Source organism: Paramisgurnus dabryanus, chromosome 3 (assembly GCF_030506205.2).
Source record: "Paramisgurnus dabryanus chromosome 3, PD_genome_1.1, whole genome shotgun sequence".
NCBI classification, from domain to species: domain Eukaryota; kingdom Metazoa; phylum Chordata; class Actinopteri; order Cypriniformes; family Cobitidae; genus Paramisgurnus; species Paramisgurnus dabryanus.
The window spans coordinates 19,709,748-19,732,013 of NC_133339.1; the positions used below are offsets into that span (position 1 = coordinate 19,709,748).

The 22,266-nt window shown below is 38.0% G+C and overlaps 1 protein-coding gene across 3 annotated transcripts; it reads right to left on the reverse strand.

The window, feature by feature from the left end:
* Positions 1-27: 27 nt before the first annotated feature.
* On the reverse strand, positions 28-20,653 carry LOC135768570 (BEN domain-containing protein 6). Of its 3 annotated transcripts, XM_065277836.2 has the most exons (9): positions 20,403-20,653; positions 20,242-20,334; positions 19,779-19,838; positions 19,416-19,521; positions 18,884-19,134; positions 18,415-18,601; positions 16,259-16,398; positions 15,374-15,515; positions 28-2,296 (listed from the first exon to the last, which is right to left on the reverse strand). In XM_065277836.2, exons 1-9 carry the CDS (start codon positions 20,490-20,492, stop codon positions 2,229-2,231), a joined length of 1,137 nt encoding a protein of 378 aa, XP_065133908.2. In that variant the 5' UTR covers positions 20,493-20,653; the 3' UTR covers positions 28-2,228. The 3 variants fall into 3 exon arrangements, with proteins under 3 accessions (XP_065133908.2, XP_065133909.2, XP_065133910.2); XM_065277837.2 differs by lacking the exon at positions 15,374-15,515; XM_065277838.2 differs by lacking the exon at positions 20,403-20,653 and having other exon boundaries at positions 19,416-19,537; positions 20,242-20,321.
* Positions 20,654-22,266: the final 1,613 nt, after the last annotated feature.

The window sequence follows — 22,266 nt, forward strand, 5'->3', positions numbered from 1 at the left end:
GTCACGTTTTGGTTACTCAACTGTTTTGTCCTATTTTCTTACAATTGTCGCTTTGGTATAGGGTTGGATTTACATTAAATGACATCCTTACCCAAACCCAACTCTAACCCTAACACAAGGCGACAATGGTTTAAAAAAATCAGAAAATATAAAAAATAAATTCGACAAAAGTATAAACCAATACATAAAGTGACATCCTACGCAAACAACAAATCTAACCCTACTGAAGCGACAATGGATTGAAAATAGGAAAAAGCAGTTGAGTAACCAATACATGAAAATGACACATAAACAGAAATGTGTGTTACAGTCACACACAAAAAACACGGAAATTCGTGACATTATCACAAAAAAAGAGAAAAAAAATGTACGTCACCTTCCCATGATTCACAATTATAAACGTATACAAAAGTGTCTAATTGTTGGTTCAAATTTTGAATTACAAAAATATCGATAAATATTTTTTTGTCAATATTTTAGCGGGAAATATTGTTTAACTATATGTAAATGTAAGTCGCAAAGAAACTTTAGGCCGGTGACACACTGGATGCGTGGCGTAAGCGTCTCAGCTGCGTGGCGTGTCCGTTTTTAATTCGGCTTCCATGTTAACAGGTTAGAGCTTGCAGACTGCCTGCATGAGACGCGCGTCTCAGGTGCGGCTCGAGCCGCGCGGAAAACGCATGCTTGCTAGAAATAGAACCGACGCCTATTTTTCACGCCACACGCAAGCGTCTTGGAAGTGTTTCCAGCCAAAATATATGTCACCTATAGCAACAGCAGCGCGTCAGCGCCGAGTCAGGCATGCTTCTGGTATGTACAGACACAGAAAACGCGACGCAGCCGCCACGCAACTGACACGCAACAGATACGCCACGCATCCAGTGTGTCACTGGCCTTATGCTTCAAACTGAGATGGCGAATGAGACGCAAAAGCTATTAATTGCAGCTTTAAAGATACTTTAAGCAAAATATTTCACAAAAATAAGTTTACTAAATGTTACATTATAAAACAGAATTAGACAATATTATGTAACTGATCAACACAATTACACATTTAATACACATGGGGTAGTTTCCTGGACAGGGATTAGACTAAAATAAATGTAAGAGCTGTCCAAACTGAAAACAACTTGCACTGACACATCTAAAAATACATTAGTGCCCTTTGTTTTGCCTCAAAATGCACACAAGTAATGTTTTTAGTAAGACATGTTTGTTAAAACATAGTTATATTTCCTAATTAAACTAAGGCCTAGTACTGACTTTAACTAATCTCTGTCCGAGAAACCACCCCATACTGTATTTAATGTGATCATCTGACCTATGATTTAGTGGCCGGTTGCATAAACCTTTAAGACTGGTCATAAAAGTTAGTCATTAATTTATTTCTTCAAGACTGATCATAACTGTTTTAAGTATGTTAGATAGAAAGGTAGATTGGTTTAATTTAAATTAAGCACTTACTAATTGCTAGTTAGTCAGACGGCTATGTTTATGCAACCGGCAACCGATCTCCTAACCCAGGGGTTTTTCAACTGTGGATCAGGACCAAATGGTGGGTCACATTAAGTTGATCATGCAAAGCCAAATTGGCAATGGGAAGAGAGGTTTTGCTATTTTACCTTACATGTGTTATTACTACTGTAATTAAATGTAGGTATTATTCATATTAGTAATGAATAATCTATGTATTATTCCTATAGGTGTCCTGAATTAAAACATTTGGGAACCCCTATCATGCAGATCATGTCAAAATGTGTTGTTGTGATTTTTAATTTCACGCTGGTGGTGGTCGGTTACATCATACCCAACGTGAGCCGGTTACCATGGTTACCATTACCATGCCATCTTAATTGCTGCCCAGTCTGCAGGAACCTCAAAAGAGGAAGAGGAAACAACCAATGAAATAACAAATAAGATCGAACCGATGAGAGATTTAAATCGATGACAACATGGCCTGCATGAACGTATGCTTGTGTGGATCCTATAGGTGTGCCCGCACATATGGGTGTGGCGCCTATACTTTTTGGCATGATTTGAATTCTGAAAGCAAAGGTGGTCCCTTTAGTCCAAAGCGGCTGGCAGGAAAACAGATATCATTATGGAACTGTTTGATATGCATACTGACATGCTCTCTCACACACACACTGAAGCACCTGACACTCCATCATGATGTCGTCCCTGTACCTCCCAGGGGGCTGCAGGCACTAGCTGGCGTCAGAAACACATTACAGTCGAGAGATTGAAGAGCCAGAGGCTATTATCTCCCGTCTACAGAACACAAAACTGCACACTCCTGCAGAGAGAGAGAGAGAGAGAGAGAGAGAGAGAGAGAGAGACATGAGATAGATACAAGTTTATCCAACTGATATATTAATGTGACTTCAGCAAACACATGTTGAAATGAAAGCACTGTTTTATATTGAAAACTGCATGTTCCATATCAAGTTGTGGTATAGGTGATTTAGCAATTCTCACTAAAGAACAGACAAGAATTTTGTAAGGTCCCACTCATTGCGTTTCGAATCTGCAATATCCCCTTAATTTAAAAAGTGACGTTTGCTACATGCAACATTATAATATTAGCCAATCGATGCTTTAAATGTCTGGAAACAATGGCAAGATTGGTGACCTGTAATCAGTCTCTTTTCTTACAACATTGATATTTTGCCAAAGATATTGATGCCCTTATCAATATTTTTGTCATGATAATGTTTTTTAAATCACATTAAGATTTCCACCATTGATGTTTTAGTGATGGTTCATTGACGCTTTTCAATCTCACCAGAGTTTGTAATTTTGCATGTGGTTAAATCAGATAAATATTTAAAAAGTTATTGACGTTCAGTTTCAGTCAATGTTTTAGGCACAAATTCTTTGCTGATGATTTATTAATATATCATATTAAATATAAAAAATATTTACATTTGTCATATTTAAGTATTTCATCGATTTTCTTTTTGAAATCTCGTATCTCCATATCATTTGTTTTTCATAAATCATTACTATTGCTCCCCCTTTGTGTTTGTCAGAGTGTTTTGCAAATTTTAACCAATAAAAAGTATTAAATAGTGCTTGTCAACTTAGACATCACAGTTTGTAATCATTTAAAAATACTGTGTCTTTTTTCTGTGTCTTGAAAAAGAGACATACAAGCTTTAATAAAAACAGGTGACGATATATAGCTGTATGTATAGTAATTTTATGCTAATGTATTTAAATAACACACAATAATAATACTGTAAATAATATAATAAATAGAATACGTAGCTTGTAAAGTAGTGCTGCCTCACGATTAGTCGCGACTAATTGTTTGTAGAATAAAAGTTTTTGTTTACATCATATATGTGGGTGTATTGTGTATAGTAATTATGTATATATAAATACACACACATACATGTATAGTTTTAAGAAAAAAATACATTTATATAATAAATATTTATATTTAAATTATATATAAATAAAAACATGTATATACACATGCAAATGTTTCTTAATTATATACATGTGTGTGTGTATTTATACATACCGGTACCGTATTTATTATTCACAGTACACCCACATATATTATGTAAACAAAAACTTTTATTCTGCAAACAATTAGTTGCAACTAATCATGAGGCAGCACTACTTTACAAGCTACATATTCTATTCTACATATTTATTATATTATTTACAGTATTATTATTGTAGGCAGACAATCGTAAAGAAAATGGTTGGAATGAATTATACCAAACTATATAACTGATCTAGACAAAAATGAAAAAACAAATATTTTCCAGAAAATACAGTTTAAAAATAAAAGATGGTGTTTGGGTTCTCACTTTGACACAAATTGCTACCAAGTCAGTTAGTGTTTATGTTAACTTTTTGGAAGTATGTGTCTGTTACTGTGTGTGTCAACAGTGGAAATGGACAAGGGTCAGGAAACAGGAGCACCAGGGTGGACAGATGTTCCTGCGAGCCTGATGGCATCCCCATAATCTAAAAACAACCTGTGTAAAACTGTCGGAAATAGAAAAAGACAGAAAGACGAAACGTAAGCGAGACACAAAACAAATGGGAGCAGTGGACAGATGAAAAGCCTCTTTGTGCGTTATTACAAGCACATCTTTCAAGCCCTCGATGACACACGATGAAAAATTAGGCCGAAGCTTTCCAGCCTCGTCTCCAGCAGTGTGGAATCACCAGGAAAACCTTGAAAGTGTCCGCAGGAAGACACAACATTAATTCAACGGCAATTAACTGTCTCTGATTGGCTAATCAGGGTTTGTTTGGAATCGCAAAACGAAGCGATGGAGAGAAAGACGTCGTGTGGTTCCTCACACTAGCGTCACGGGGTCAAACAGCCCCGAAACTTTCACAGATTCTCTCTTTCCCTGTGTAAACAGTCTTAAGGTTAAAATAAAATAAGATGTCAGGCTGACAATTTGTTATTTCACACAGATTATAGCTAACATCTGTTAAACACTATTTAAACACAACAACGATGCAGAAAATTACCATGTTTAAAAATGAAAACGAATTATTCGCCCCAATACCTCCAAGACGTATCAAGTTCTGTACGGAGCAAATGAGTAAGTGAATCCGTTAGACGTTAGCAGTAAGTAATTCTGACAATCGGAGGCCTTTAACTGACATTTTATCTCAACACCCAAACTTTATCTGTTCAGTTTGTCAGTCTGATTTTAAAACACAGACTTTTATTACCTCCGTGTAATAAAATCACAAACACGACACGATAACTGTCACAACAACTCATAACATTTTACGGAGATCGTCACGGCTGACTTCAGCCTGCCCTCAAACAAGCGCTAAGATTTTTGATTGGCCATTTGATAAAAGTCATTCATCACGATCGGACGTAAACCGACGGCCGAGCTTGCGACAACTGACAGGTTCTCACTGTAACAAAATCACAGGACGACAGAGATTGTTGATGAAAGTGTTAATGACAAACGTTTAATCAACCAAAATATAACATCAACAGCCACGGGGGCCGCAGTTAATGAGAAGTAATGGGAGAAGCCTTGTGGGGTTTTCTTTTTTTGCAGTACAGAAATATTACAGCACTCGTTACTCACACCATTTGGAGTGAATGGTGTACTGTGGAATGTTAAAATAACCAGAACGTGAGATTTATGAATAGGCAAAGGATTTCTGAAAATAGTGGGTGCTTTTCCAACATTTTCCATTCTGTTCCTGATGGGAACGTTTGTGTGTACATTTGATATAGAGCGAATGATTCAGCATTGGGGTACCTGCAAAATACAGGGACAAATTTCATTGCATCTTTCATCCGGTAAGTTGCATCAGAATTCTCAAAATGAACTTTTGTCACTGATGCAACCCTGTGTTAGCTTTGTATGCGAGACTCAGAGTGTCAGTGTTTCTTAGTTAGGAAACAAAAAGAGAAAGCGTAAAAGAATGAACCCAACCATTGAAAGCACAGCACCAAAAGCAAAACAAAAATTAAAAGGACAAAAATGGGAGATAAAGACAGAGAGGGAGAATATGAAAGGGAGAGACAGGAGGAATGGAGGGGCACAGCTGGGTCGCCCGTACACATGGAGAGTTCTGGCAAGCGAGAGTGTTCGGGGGTGTACAAGCGGTATCTGCCCTCGGGGGGGACATGGTGGGGCAGGAGGGGGGAGGTGGGGGTCTCGACCCTCATCAATCTCACTCAGAAGCTGCTTCAAGACACCAGAGGGGCCCAACCCCGCAGGCCAGAAACCCCCATCCTGTTCACCATACGCACATGGGCGAGGAAAAGACCCCGCTATTGTACGCAGCGGGAGAATGGTACACACACACTGAAAAGACTCCAACTGCAAGTTCTCTTATAAGATTTCATCTAAGTGTGCGTATATATGAGAGTGAGAAATGGTCACGGACAGGTATGAAAAAGAAGCTGTCAAAACAAGATCATTTAATGATGTCGTGATGTCATGTCCTGCTCGTGCACTTGAAAAAATGAAACTCGCCAAACTCCCACAATCTATCTTCTGTGTGACACGACACGCGCCAAAACCGTTTACTACATTCAAACACGACGATTTAAACATCATAATGATGGATAATCGAAAAGGTAAAGCTCTAGAATCACAAAAGAGAGATCGTCTAATTGATTAGTAAACAACGATGATATTAAATGAAAATCAGAATTATTTAAAACTCCTACTTCTGAGAAAAAGACCATGGCATGAGTTCTTGACATAAGATCTCGATAAAGTTTTAAACTGCACTCAAATTTGCCAAAGTACTAAAGTTTAACAGTCAACGTTCCAAAAGATCTCAAACATTTCTATATAACTATCTATAACTTCAAAAATATTATTACAAGTTTTGATGGAGTTCTCAGTTTAGTCTTTAGTGTAGGACTGCTTACACTAGTCTTACAACTTAGTCATCTAATTTCTTCAGGAGTGGTCATAACTTTTAATCAGTTACTGTTCATTAAAATTGGCCTAATTTAAAATAAAAAGTAAGAATGATTAGCCCTTACTAAGTGCTAGTTGGTCTTAACTTGGCGGCTATGTTTAATCAACCGGCCACAGATGTTTCTTCTAAAATTGTTAAAACACATTAAGTATGGACCTGTGAAATTAATATATAGATTGTATAAATTAAACAATCTGGATTTGGGTAAATTTAATGAGAAATGTTTGAGTTGATATGTAAGTCTTCAATAATATTGACTACAGGTCCCAAACTTGGCAAATTTGAGCTCAGTTTGTGACATGATCAAGATGGCTTTTAAAACTCTAATGGAGACATTTGAGGGATTTCTGGGTGTGCTTTTTCAGGAGAAATATCTTATATGCAGGGGACGTTTTAATTTGCTCTCCATTTAATCTTAATGATGTCTAAGAGAAATAACTAAAATGTGTCTTTTTCCCCTCATATATTTATACACTCATGAAATGCATAAAAGTTTGAAAGGCAAATTCCAATTTTGCGTGTATATTATACGCCAGTCCTGTTTCAATTTGATTTGATCTATATAGTGCTTTTCACAATTGTTTAATTGTTTCAAAGCAGCTTTACATTAGTAAATGCAGGAGAAAACACTGAAAAATCGATAGACAACATAAGCAGCCATGCATACCAAGCATAAGCATACAGCGGCCAAGATTAAACCGCACTAGTAGCGAGCGTAGTAATAATGTAGTGTATAGAAGAGGGTGTTCACTTAATACAGCGCATTTTTTCGTGTGGTTTAATGTATTGGTTTCTCATTTTTTCTGTTTTATTTACCATTGTCACTTGGGTTTGGAGTTAGAACAACATTTTGTTACATAAAGTGACCCAAACCCCAATTCTAACCCCATCTTCAAGCGACCATGGTTTAAAAATAGACAAAAACATGGAGAATATATGATACACTAAAGCAAAGCCCAAATCTAACCCCAAACCCAAGCGACAATGATTTAAAAACGGATACAAACCAATACATAAAACGACACGAAAAGATGCACCGTTTTAAGTGAACGTGAAGGACTGGTGTATATGCAAACATGTGATTTCACACTGCATGCTATTTATACGCATTTTATGAGAATGGATCGCTTACTACAGTATGCACTTATTTGATTTGTGTTTATTTTTAAAAATAAACATCTTGGATGAAGTTCATACTTGCAACCAAAATGAAAGAGACGCAAACTTGAAGCGCATTTAAAACTGAGGTTAAATTCATCTGTGTGTGTGCGTGTATTAGAGAAAGATGAAGAGAGTGCGTTGCATGAATGTGTGCTGGGATGATAAGGAGGGTAATTAATTTTCTTTAATTAATTGCTACAATGCTGCTATCATCACAGCGAGTGAGGAGCAAAACTTCTACTGTTCTGAAGTGGCAAGGCACACACACACATACACGGCGCCTTCATAAAGGTTAAGGACACATTCACTCACTATACAGATGAGAAGACAAGTCTTATAAACACAGATCACTACATCTGCGAACAATTTGCAGACAAATTTATGTACAACAAATGATGTTTCCAGGTTAAATAAACTAAATCCCCCCAACATGTTCTCGTGTATCTCACAAGATCCAGAACGCCACACAAGGAGATAATCACATGCGCTGATGAAACACGCAATACGCCATAGATGTAAACCACCATGGTCATACAAACCATTATCTCAATATTAAACATACCACAGCTGATCATGACTATAATCATCAGATAGAAAAAGAAACAACGAGCAGGACACAGAAAGCCAAGGAGATCATGGAAGGATGGCAGAGGACAAGGGCCGAAATGTAAAAATCAATTTGCCAACTGAAACAGATGACCCTAAACTCAGTGTGTGCCTGGTAATGGTGAGGGGGGGGCTACCCACGGTAAATTCAATTTACGCAGCTCCACCAACTCAATTTGTGCTTCCATTTGGGGGCAGAAGAGAGGAGTGGCGCCACGGGATCAAGCGTCCCCCCAGGCTCCTGCAGCTCCTCTACATATGTTCCTCTTCCCAAACCTAATAATACTCAATCCAGCCAGTGCAAGGTACCTCACCTTCTGTTGTACACACACAGAAACACACAAACATGTTTCCAACCAGTTTTATTCAAATGCACCTTTATTCAAATGCATCATATGTTTGCTTTGTTTGCATTCATTGGCTGTGTTCAGAATAGAATACTAGATAAGTGCATACTGCATACTGTGAAGTATACACTGAATAACACCTACTACTATTTATTTAAGAGTATACAAAGTCATCTAGGTAGTACATTCATATAGAACATTTCCCTAATACATCGTTTGTTTGCAATCATTGGCTGTGTTCAGAATAGATTAGTGCATACTGCATACTGTACTGTGCAGTATACACTAAATAACACCTACTGCTCTTATACTATTTGTTTAAGAGTATACAAGGTCATCTAGGTAGTCCATGCATATAGAAAATTTCCCTAATACATCGTTTGTTTGCAATCATTGGCTGTGTTCAGAATAGATTAGTGCATACTGCATACTGTACTGTGCAGTATACACTAAATAACACCTACTGCTCTTATACTATTTGTTTAAGAGTATACAAGGTCATCTAGGTAGTCCATGCATATAGAAAATTTCCCTAATACATCGTTTGTTTGCAATCATTGGCTGTGTTCAGAATAGATTAGTGCATACTGCATACTGTACTGTGCAGTATACACTAAATAACACCTACTGCTCTTATACTATTTGTTTAAGAGCATACAAGGTCATCTAGGTAGTCCATGCATATAGAAAATTTCCCTAATACATTGTATGCTTGCTTGCTTTGTTTGCATTCATTGGCTGTGTTCAGAACAGAATACTAGATACGTGCACACTACATACGGTGCAGTATACGCTGAATAACACCTACTACTCCAATACTATTTATTTAAGAGTATACAGAGTCATCTAGGTAGTCAATGCGTCTAGAAAATCTCCCTAATACATTGTATGCTTGCTTGCTTTGTTTGCATTCATTGGCTGTGTTCAGAATAGAATACTAGATAAGTGCATACTGCATACTGTACTGTGCAGTATACACTAAATAATACCTGCTACTCTTATACTATTTATTTAAGAGTATACAAGGTCATAGTCCATGCATATAGAAAATTTTGCTAATACATTGTATATTTGCGTTCATTGGCTGTGTTCAAAATAGAAGACTATATAAGTGCACACTACATACTGTGCAGTATATACTGAATAACATCTACTACTCTAATACTTATTTAAGACTATACTGTTTTCTTACGGTATAAGCAACCTCATCTGGGTAGTCCATGCATACAGACTATTTGCATACAAAAATGTTCCGAATAGAATACTAGATTACTGCATACTATGATTTATACAACAAATAATACATAGTTTTAATACTATTTTTAACAGTATATAAGGTCATCTGGATAGCCATGCATACAGAAAAGTAACATACTACAATGTTCAGAATAGAATACTAGATAAGTGCACACTACATACTGTGCAGTGTCCACTAAATAAAATCTACCTACTCTAATACCATTTATTTAAGAGTATACAAGGTCATCTAGGTAGTCCATGCATATAGAAAATTTCCCTAATACATCGTATGTTTTCTTTGTATCCATTTATTGGCTGTGTTCAGAATAGAATACAAGAGAAGTGCACACTACATACTGTGCAGTATGCACTGAATAACGTCTACTACTCTAATACTATTTATTTAAGTGTATACAACGTCATCTAGGTAGTCCATGCATACAGAAAATTTCTCTAATACATTGTATGCTTGCTTTATTTGCATTCATTGGCTATGTTCGGAACAGAATACAAGAGAAGTTCACCCTACATACTGTGCAGTAGGCACTGAATAACATCTACTACTCTAAAACCATTTATTTAAGAGTATACAAAGTCATCTAGGTAGTTCATGCATATAGAACATTTCCCTACTACACTGTTTGTATGCCTTCATTGGCTATGTTAAGAATAGAATACTAGATAAGTGCATACTACATACTGTGCAGTATGCATGAAATAACACTTAGTACTCTAATACTATTTATTTAAGAGTATACAAGGTCATCTAGGTAGTCCAAGCATATAGAAAATAAGCATACTAAAAAGTTCAGAATAGAATACTAGATTACTGCATACTGTGAATTATACAACAAATAATACCTAGTTTTAATACTATTTTTAACAGTATACAAGGTCATCTGGGTGGTCATGCAAACAAAAAAATAGCATACTAAAATTTTCAGAATAGAATACTATATTACTACATAGCACTTACTCCATACTGTGTAGCATACACCAACTAATGCCTACTTTTTAATACTATTTTTTAACAATATACAAGGTAATCTGCACAACCATGCATACAGAAAATTAACATACTAAAATAGTCAGAATAGAATACTAGATTAGTGCACACTGTGCAGTATGCAGTGAATGACATCTACTACTCTTATACTACTTATTTAAGGTCATATAGGTAGTCCATGCATAAAAAACATTTTCCTAATACATTGTATGTTTGCATTCATTGGCTGTGTTCAGAATAGAATACTAGATAAGAGCATAATGCATCCTGTGCAGTGTACACTAAATAACACCTACTACTCTTATACTACTTATTTAAGATAATACAATGTCATCTAGGTAGTCCATGCATATAGAAAATGTCCCTAATACATTGTATGTTTGCTTTGTTTGCATTCATTAGTTTGTTTTGAAATAGAATACAAGAGAAGTGCACACTACATACTGTGCAATATGCCATGAATTACATCTACTACTCTAATACCATTTATTTAAGAGTATACAAAGTCATCTAGGTAGTCCATGCATATAGAAAATTTCCCTAGTAAATTGTATGTTTGCCTTCACTGGCTGTGTTAAGAATAGAATACTAGATAAGTACATACTTCATACTGTGCAGTATACATGAAATAACACCTACTACTCTAATACTATTTATTTAAGAGTATACAAGGACATCTAGGTAGCCCATGCATATAGAAAATTAGCATTACGAAAATGTTCAGAATAGAATACTAGATTACTACATAGCACATACTCCATACTGTGTAGCATACACCAACTAATGCCTACTTTGTAATACTTTTTTTAACAATATACAAGGTAATCTGGGTAACCATGCATACAGAAAATTAACATACTAAAATAGTCAGAATAGAATACCGGATTAGTGCACACTCTATACTGTGCAGTATGCAGTGAATGACATCTACTACTCTAATACTACTTATTTAAGAGTATACAATGTCATCTAGGTAGTCCATGCATATAGAAAATTTCCCTAATACTTATTATGTTTGTTTTGTTTGCCTTCATTGGCTGTGTTTAGAATACAATACTAGATTAGTACATACTACCTACTGTGCAGTGAACACTAAATAACACCTACTACTCTTATACTACTTATTTAAGAGTATACAATGTCATCTAGGTAGTCCATGCATATAGAAAATTTCCCTAATACTTATTTTGTTTGTTTTGTTTGCATTCATTGTCTGTGTTCATAATAGATTAGTGCATACTGCATATGTATGCAGTATACACTGAACAACACCTACTGCTTAATACTATTTGTTTAAGAGCATACAAGGTCATCTAGGTAGTGCCTGCATATAGAAAATGTCCCTTATACATTGTATGTTTGCTTTGTTTGCATTCATTGGCTTTGTTTGGAGCAGAATACTAGAGAAGTGTACACTACATACTGTGTAGTATGCACTGAATAACATCTACTACTCTAATACTATTTATTTAAAAGTATACAAAGAGTAGCCAAGCATACAGAAGATTAACATACTAAAATGTTCAGAATAGAACACTATTTTTTAATATTATTTTTTAACAAATAAACAAGGTTATCAGAGTAGACATGCTTTCAGAAAAAAAATGCATACTATGCACTGTAAACATATTGGATACTGCATAATAATGCTCTCACCTATTGAACATATCAGAAAAACCACCAACTGGGCCAGTTTGAAGGCATACGGAAGTGTTTAATTTTATGTAGTTAAAAATTATAAACAGTCTAAAATCATATTGAGCTAAAGTATATGACTAAAACTGTCCTCAAAACGATACAGGAATCATTTTGTACAACTCTTGTTTTGCTCGAAGCTTTCAAATGTAATATTTGCTGTCATAATCATGCTTGGGTAGTTCTTTCAGAGTCGGGAAATTATGACAGACAGCTCTTGAATTCACGCTTTTCCCGAAAGAATAGCTGCCTCCTGTTTCTGTCTGTTTCAGTGTGCCTCAAAACGTCACTTTAAGCAATGCCTTATTGTGCCTACAGCAGAAGCAAACTGGGATTTTCAGGTTTTAAAATTGATTTGATTTTTGTGCTTGGATGAAACAAGACAGAGTGGTACATGCGTAATGTGATGACCTCACATGAAAGCGTTTTTAAAAGGTCGAACGCAAATATTCCCGAATTAGACACGTCAGTCTGATCGCTGGTTTAATTCCAAACGGATTCTAAACGGCAAAAGGTTGTTAGCGAAAGAAAATGAGGTTTGAGATGCCAAATGAAAGATAGTGAGAGAAAGATTGAACAGGTTTGGATGGAGTGGTTACACATACAGACTGTTATATACACATACATAATCGAGTGAGATTAGACAGACAGCATCTAAATCTCCACCTCTTTTATTCATTCTGTCTGTCTTTATTTTCTCTCTCTTTCTCTCCCTCTCTCTCTCACACACACACACAGCAGCTTGGCTCCTTGCTCTATTTTCTCTACCATCTGATTGGCCAGAAGGGTGCTTTTCTGGATTCTGATTGGACGGGCTCTCTCTCTCTCTCCCTCTCTCTCTCTCTCTTTTCCCATAATGCTCATGGTCGGTGAGCAGGAGCTAAGGGTCTGTCCAATCATTGTCTGAGCCATCAATCAAAGCTGACGGGCCCAAGCGACATGAAAAGAAACCTCAGTGGCAGCCATTAACCGAACACCCCCCACCACCCCTTTCTCTCCCCTCCCTCTCTTCCTCGCTCACTCTCTCTCTCTCTCTCTTTTGCTCAGCCCCCCGTGCTTTGTTTTCCTTTCAACAGACAAAAACGGACTGACAAGATGGAGGGCTGGACATTAATCAAACCACCCCATGGAACCACCTCTTCCTCCCGATAATAAATAAATTCCACTCTTCTCATTGGACAGATGCTCGCATTTTCACCCGACTTTTCCTCCGCGCTCTCCCTCGCTCGCTCGTTTTTAAGGGTCCTCATCTGCTCTCGGTCAGAATAATTCCCCACAGATCCGAGCGGGGCAGGTGTTTGGCTCACCCCGTCCCTCTCCAGGGGCCGCGTTGCCCTGACAACTGACCATCCTGATACTCTCTCACGTTCACAGTTCTCGTACGCGTGTTCGGTTTGCACCGATGGTTAGCCCTTATGCTTTATTTTGTTGAGCGTACAGAAAGAGGTACAACTGCAAAAATCATGCGCTGTGCTCAGCATATTTTGCGTTTTTTTTATATTCGATATCAAAGTCTCACTGGTGGAAATTAATACTAGAGGGAAAACACATTAATAAACATCCTTGTGGAGTTGGAAACATGACAGCGGGCGTTTCTCTGTCTCACTGCTGCTATAACAGACAGAATAACAAAATTCCCGAGATGACAGCACGACATCTAATGAAAACAATACTGAGGTTTGCTGTCCATATTCGAAAAACAAAACAAAGCTAAACAGCTTTTTGTTGCACACACAAGAAAATATAAGTGTGTTTGGGTATTCTAGACTTTATGAAATATAATATTTTGCTTTTCCTAAACTGAATAAAGTTGATATAGCAGTTTTCATATTATTGCCTCCCTTTACTATTTTAAGTCACTTTTGATAAAAATGTCTGCTAAGTGAAATAAAGATCACCCGACAAGTCTTGTTTGATCATATACTGTTAAGACGACTGTCGATCTTTGAATAAAACTGCAATGTCATTACACCACACAGAAGTAGGCTACAACTGATACATCATTATAACATTGGGGAGTATGATTTCCTACAAACATTTTTCCTCGGCTTGACAGGTAGGAGAAGACAAATGTAAAGTTAAGATGGCACGTGGAGGCGTGTTAGTGAGCCGCAACGGGTACTGTGGCACCCTGCCTTGCGGGGCATTGTGGGATATGTCCTCCATTGGAGCGACTGCCCAGATGACATATTACAACTCTGCAGGAAACACATGGGCCTACACGAGGAGGCGTTTCTGCGGAGTTCTGTAAACGTTTAATTTCGGTCGTCCTCCCCGCTGATTTTACCCAGGTTCAGCGAGAGCCCCGCCGAGGGCCGAGGCGTGTTTGCGTTGGCCCCTTCAGAGAAGGATGGGGGCCCCGGGAACCGCTTAATGCTCCAACCTTCATCTTTGAAGTTTTGTTTGGCTGTGCAGTGAAAACATTGGATCGAAAAAGCCGACGTACTTCTCTTATTTGTAAATCAACTTGAGCCTTCAGAGATCAAATGGCCGCGCTGTAACGCCGTTTGAAACATTCCCTTTCTTGCAACATTAACATCCCGACGTTAGATAAAAGACAACATTCGGAAGGAAATTGGACCCTGTCCTCAAAGTGATTCACGCAACGCAAACAGAACAATGAAAACCTGCAGAAACAAAAGAAAGCGCATTGATTTGCTGTTAACATATCGAATGAGTGGAAATAAAGGCGAGGTCTATAAGACGGCTGGTTCGGTGAAGATATCGGTGCGACGCCGCTGTTTTTCTGAACGCCAATCTGTTGTATCATTGACACATAAATGGATTAGGGTCATGTATCACTGATAATGGTCTTGCCTGATGCTGTGTGTCTGCTGTTCAGGTTGTGCCTGTGCGATAAGGCCTATTGATTATGTACCATATGCAGTTCCCACGCCGTCCATGTGTCGCGTGATGTTTCTCCGGAGAGGGGTGGGAGGGTTGCTACAGCTGGTGAGTGCGGGGTTAATTTGCTTAAATAGCCCGATGGCCTTCCAGAGCATCAACCTGGTTCGCTCTGTCTGGAAAGGTAAAAAACACGATCGAAAAATTCTTATCCGAAGCGCATTAAAGAAGCAGACATTTGAGACAGACAAAGTTGTTTTTAATAGATGTAATCACAGTGGTTTGGAAATGAGAGCTGCTGTGTTTCATGACTGATAAGGCCACAGTAAGGAATATCCCAATAAAAGAGGCACATGTGTTTTCTAAAGACACATTCACATTACACACGGAAAATATATTCACAGTACACGCAGGGAGCACACTTTCAACATGTGATCGACTACAATTCCACAAGTCTGAAGTACATCAATCACCACGTACCCCCCCACCAAGTGACAATCATGTAATTTTACAGGAGAGCGACGCTTAACAGTCTGCCACTGCGCTCACAGCATCAGTCTGTACTTCATTTGAAGTTTTGGTGCACAGTGTGTGATATAATCGTGAAGGAAACGTCTGGCAGTGATGCTACTTATTCATCCACATGTCTTTATATCTATTGCAAATTGTGATAAAACTCCAGGGTTCGTTTGGCGACGTGAAATCAATGCAAAGTCACAGTTTTGTGTAATCAACATGACAAAATGATACGCTAGTTTATCACGGATTCTACAGAAGACCGCGTTGACAACAGCAGAAAGAGAAAATGCTACAATTGTCTTAAATAGGTTTTGAATACTTAAACGATACAAAAACTATACGGTAAGAACTGGTCGAACAGCGCGTCAGTCAACGCTCAAGGTTCAAATATTGTCCCCACCTCCTCAAAAGAAACCACCAATGGATCTCCAGCTGGGTGTGGCCTTTTTCGAAGTCTTTTGGCCTCGTTTTGAAGCTTCTGTCGGATGTAGCCCTTTATCTCCGAATCGGTTTTTCCAGGAAAGAATCGCTGCACTGTCCCTGCGAAGAATGTTTGAGCGGTGAGCAAAGATCCAAACTTCTGACCACAATTAATTAAAAACCTGATTACAGTTAATGAAACAGAACTGAATATATTTTCAAACTTACAATCAGGCAACCGCTTTGCAGTATTTGTTACGAATGGAACCAAATCGCTGGCCCATTTATTTTGGTTTTGCCGTAAATTATACATCGAGCTGTTTAATTCTAAATTCAAGGGAATGCAATTTGAATCTTTCCCACGACCTTATGGTTACCATTTCAGAGCGGTCACCACTCTTGCACACATACCAAAACAAGTTAAGATCATCCAAAATGGGATAATGGCGGAAAAATAAAACATTTTAATGGTCTGGAACAAAAAGATTATATGTAAGTCCACGTCTGAACTCAGTTATTACCTATGGCAGTGGTTCTTAAACTATTAGGCTTGAGCAACCCTTTGTGAAAAGTGCATCCCTTCGTGTGCCTCCAAAAAAAATTCATGACATAAAAACTAAATTAAACTAAACATATTAAATGATACAATGTAGTGCTGTTTGTTTTGTAAGCTTATTTATTTTTTGAGATTTTTATTACACAGAGATTTTGATACACAAATGTTTTTTAAAAAATGTCATAAAACTGGGGCACCCCTGGCACCTTTCCACGCCCCTAAACAGTGCCCGCCCCCCTAGTTTGAGAACCACTGACCTATAAATAAGAATCAGGTATGAGGTTTAGTAGTTATTTATATGGTGGATTGGGGTAAGCATTGCGTAAAATAATAACAATAATCTTTTTTTTATTTATTTTGCTAATTTTTCAAAAGTCTTATGGTGTAAATTTTACTATAGAGAAAACACATTAATAAACATCCTTGTGGAGTTGGAAACATGACTGCACTGTAAAAAAAATATTGTAAAAAAAAGGAAAAAGTAATCTGATTGTCCTAAAATCTTGGTCCAACTCAACCCAAAACCTTAAAGGAAAACTTAGTTTGCAGCACTATGACCTGGACGCGCAGTAACATCATCACTCATCACTGACTCCTCCCCCTCTCGCTCAAACTTTCATCAATATTACTGCGCCCAAGGTCGAAGTGCTGCAAACTAAGTGCTCTTCCACCATACAATATAGTTCTCGTTTTTATTGGCTTAAAAAATCATCACGTTTTATTTTGTGCCACCATACTTACTCGTGTAACTACTCATAAAACAATCTTTAAATAGGGAAAACATGGAAGTGTTTGGTGGCTTCTAAATTCATCCCTGTTTGGATCCTAAGGAATGAATGGGGCTAGGCTAAATGCTAACACATTCACGACGTGCTGTACAAGGATTAAGTGGACACATTGAAAAAAATAGGCATGTATTCATTTGTCTAAGTTGAGGTAAGAAGATAGTAAAATATTGAAAAACGGTGGTGTTTTCCTTTAACTTCAACCAATATTCTCTAAGTTCAGGGGTGTCCGAACTCAGTCCTGGAGGGAGTTTAGCTGCAACTTCCCTCAACACACCTGCCTGAAAGTTTCTAGTCTGCCTGGTAAGACCTTGATTAGCTGGATCAGGTGTGTTTGATTAGGGTGGAACAAAAGTTTACAGAGACACCGGCCCTCCAGGTGTCGGATTGGACACTTCTGTCTAAGTTGAACCAACTCAAAACTCTAAGTCAGCTTAAGAGAACTCGCACACACTCCACAAGTCGAAAAAATTGAAAAAAAATCCAAAAAAAATTATCAAAATATAAAAAAAATGTTAAAAAACAAGAATGAAACCCCTAACCCCAGCGTCACAAGAGTCAAGGCAAATCATACAAAAATGTACGAATGTGGTTGTACAAATTAATTAATATGAATCACAATTAATACGAACAAATTGGGCACTGCCGCCAGGGAACTTGAACCAACAGAACTTCTTTTTACCTGTATAACACAAGGGGGGCAAATTGGAGTTTGGGGGGGTTACTGTAAAGGTGAAATGGTCTTAAACAAAACAAAAGGCACAAACTTCAGATGCTCATCTATGCAGTACGTACTCAGAATGGCCTGGATCTCATGGGCTGGAAGAGCTGGCTTAGGTGTCCCTCGCTTGCAGTTAACAATGCCTGAGATGGAGTGAGAAGCCAGACAGTCTCTGTCATAAAGGCTGCGCAGAAGGTCATTGGTGAGTTTCTGAGCGGTGGTCCCTGTGTTGCAGCGCTCCAAAAGATCAGCGGTGATAATCTGGAACAAAAAACACAGATTTGAGATCACAACCGAGCACTGCGGATCATGCTGAGGTGACCCAACAGTATTCATACAGTACAAATCCACTTAAAGACAATTGGGCTTAAAAGCTTAAAACAGAATCATTTAGATTATACATTTGCATTCATGCATTTAGCAGACACTTTTATCCAAAGCGGCTTACAGTGCAAGTTATACATTTTATGAGTATGTGTGTAGCACTTGAGCTACAAGAACACTATAAAACCACAACTACAAGAAATTCAAAATGTAACTTACTTTCTGTTCGAAAAGCGTTCCATTCCTTTGCATTGTATGCGTGATCTCATACTGACCACACCCTTGCTGATCTGAACTTTCACATTTATTTGTAATCCTACTAAACACTGTTGGAGTTGAAATCTGTCCAGGTGGGCCGCTTCTCTCAAGCCCTCTCGGGATGCTAGGAGTCATGGATTCGCTTGTACCGCTCAGCCATCGATCACTCCTCTCGATCAAGTCTTCAAGCGTTTGTGCCAACTTTCCACAAGCTGCAAAAAGAATAATTCCACCTTAAAGCGATGTTTTATTTAAGGAAGAATTATCTTAAAACAAGTGTTAACCTGGCACCGCAGTAATATTAACTTTCAGAATAGGTGGAATATAAACTTTTGCATAAGCTAAATAAATAGTCGAGTAAATAAATAGCAAACAATACACAAATGTCTATCCAAATGCTGTTCTTTATACATACCATTAACTTTAAAATATCAAAATTTACATTGAACTAATTAAATTTCGACCAGAAGTGCACTACACTCCACCTCTATACCTGTTAGGCTCCTGATTTGCTCTCGGAGGCCATCCATCTCCCTTTGCATACTCAGCACCATGGCAATAAGCTCCGCCCTTGAACGTGATCGGAGGCTTCCTATCACCTGCAAGGATAATGCACTGACATGGATTTATATAAACATCACTAATTAACTAAAATACCTGTAATTATTTAAGGTGCACACCAAGTTTAAAACTAAAACGCTATAGCTGCAATTGACTTATGTTTCACAACCCCTCTAAACCTTCGACAGGCGTTTCAGTGTAGATGTTAAGCAAGAACCTTAACTTGATTCATGCTGTAGATTTATCGGTGCATTAATAAAAGCTTAAGTATCCCTGTAGTATAGTATCATATTACCTCCATGGTAAATTCTGCATCCCTAGGAGCATCACTCACGGGCTGGACAACTTCAAAAGCCTGCATGACAGTAAATAAAATGCATATCTATTTAAAATGAATATACTACTGCTCTAACAATACACTGTACTGCTATAACTACTTCACAATATCTATAGCTCACTTTAAGAAAGCAATAATTCTGTTTGAAAAATATTGTTGGCCTGTGTGAGCAAACATAGGTTTGAATCCCAGGGAACAAACATACTGATGAAATAGTTTGAATGCACTGTATAAAAACGTCTGTCAAACGCATGAATGTAAAGACAAACTAATATTTATTTGCATTCCTATTTACACAAAATGTGCAATGTAATTACATTTTATGTAATATTCTAGTCTATTCAGGAATGCGTATCAACTGAAAACCCAAACTGATTAATCCTATTAGTAAAATTGGTTAAAGTATAAGCAATAAACAAACCCTTGTTTTGAACTTCACATAGTCAGCCGCATCATAAGCTGAGATCTCCTCTGCATTCACTGCTCTCCATCTTCTCCTCCTCGTCGTCTCTTGCTGAAAGACAGTCGCATAATTAAATCAAATAAACGACACGACAGGGACAAAAGCTTGATGTTACATACACAGAAGATTTGACGCGCGTCTTCCGCGTGCTCTCCGCACCCCTCGCGTGCACTATACAGGACGCGTTTTGCTATTGTTTTTCTCCTCATCTTTCGTCCATCAGCCGCGGTATCCTCGCGCCCGGTTCTTTATCATGCCGCTCATGGCCACGCGCACATCCGTGACAGCCTGATGACTTTCACGCTCGTGGCGTTTCCATTAAAGTTTAAGACACTCCGGCGTGTCAAGATCACGAGCTCGTCTGGAGAGATTTGTGTGACAAGTTACACAAAAAGTTTTATCAGTGCCTTTACGTTTCTAACAGTTTAATAAATTTAGTAAAATACATTGTTAACAAATGATGTCATTAAATATGAAGGTTGGTTTAAGTTAAGCTCGTTTTAAAATGTAGTGTATACAGTAGCCTATAACAGTAATAGGAATAGCAAAATAATAGCAATGTAGGCCATTTGTAATGATCTTCATAACCTCGACTTCCTATATATACGCACACAGTATATAGCTGTTGGATCTGAGAACAGATACAAGTGAGAGGTCGAGTATGGTTTGACCCCAGCAGTCCATCGTGATCAACAGCGAGCAGTAAGAGTATATGTGGAAAACCTGAGGTTGTGGAAAAGTGGTCTATCCAGATATTCCACAGGGATGGGGGGAGGGAAGCAGCTCTGGGCTTGAACAAAGTGTATCCTGTAACTCATTAAAGAAGCCTGTGATCACAAGGCAAGGAGGAAAGGCCAATCAAATGCTGTCATGGCCACCAGCGCTGTCATGCGTCGGTCTGCAAACACTGTAAACATGGGATTTTAGAACTCATCTTAATTCCAGAGCTGTTCCCATACCAGCTGGCTGATGACAACAGACCAACAGAGGCATTCCCATAGGAAAGGAAAATCACAAATCTTTTTAATAACTCAATTGTTAGACACCAGAGATTTGTGCTTGGGTCTACATCGAATTACAATACATTCTATCAATACGGGAGTTCCTGGGATTGAACCCATGACCTTTTACGCAACTAATGCAATGCTCTACCAATGCTATACAGAAATTCCTCAAAGACACCATTATCTGAGCTTTATGTGTATATACTGTACACTCACCTAAAGGATTATTAGGAACACCTGTTCAATTTCTCATTAATGCAATGGTGTAATGGTGTGGGGGATGTTTTCTTGGCACACTTTAGGCCCCTTAGTGCCAAATGGGCATCGTTTAAATGCCACTGCCTACCTGAGTATTGTTTCTGACCATGTCCATCCCTTTATGACCACCATGTACCCATCCTCTGATGGCTACTTTCAGCAGGATAATGCACCATGTCACAAAGCTCGAATCATTTCAAATTGGTTTCTTGAACATGACATTGAGTTCACTGTACTAAAATAGCCCCCACAGTCAGCAGATCTCAACCCAATAGAGCATCTTTGGGATGTGGTGGAACGGGAGCTTCGTGCCCTGGATGTGCATCCCACAAATCTCCATCAACTGCAAGATGCTATCCTATCAATATGGGCCAACATTTCTAAAGAATGCTTTCAGCACCTTGTTGAATCAATGCCACGTAGAATTAAGGCAGTTCTGAAGGCGAAAGGGGGTCAAACACAGTATCAGTATGGTGTTCCTAATAATCCTTTAGGTGAGTGTATGACAAAAATAGTCTGATTTATGTATATTTATTCAAAGGAGTTTAATGAGAAACACAGATTCCCAGTTAAAAAATAAGTGAGACCTTTATGAAGCAGCAACTTATTAACTGTTAAAATGTCACAAATAGCACTGGATACAGAATAACATCACATATCACAGTGGGAATGATACACTTACGCTGGACAACTTCTCTTATATAACACGAAATAGTCACGC

Bases quoted from the DNA above. Each gene is read 5' to 3' on its own strand.
- LOC135768570 (XM_065277836.2), bottom strand. From the start codon at position 20,492: ATGAGGAGAAAAACAATAGCAAAACGCGTCCTGTATAGTGCACGCGAG. The intron at 18,602-18,883 runs GTAAGTTACATT...TTTTTGTTCCAG, and splicing joins GAACGCTTTTCGAACAGAAA to ATTATCACCGCTGATCTTTT. The intron at 2,297-15,373 runs GTACATAATCAA...CTCTCTCTGCAG, and splicing joins CGGCGTGGGAACTGCATATG to GAGTGTGCAGTTTTGTGTTC.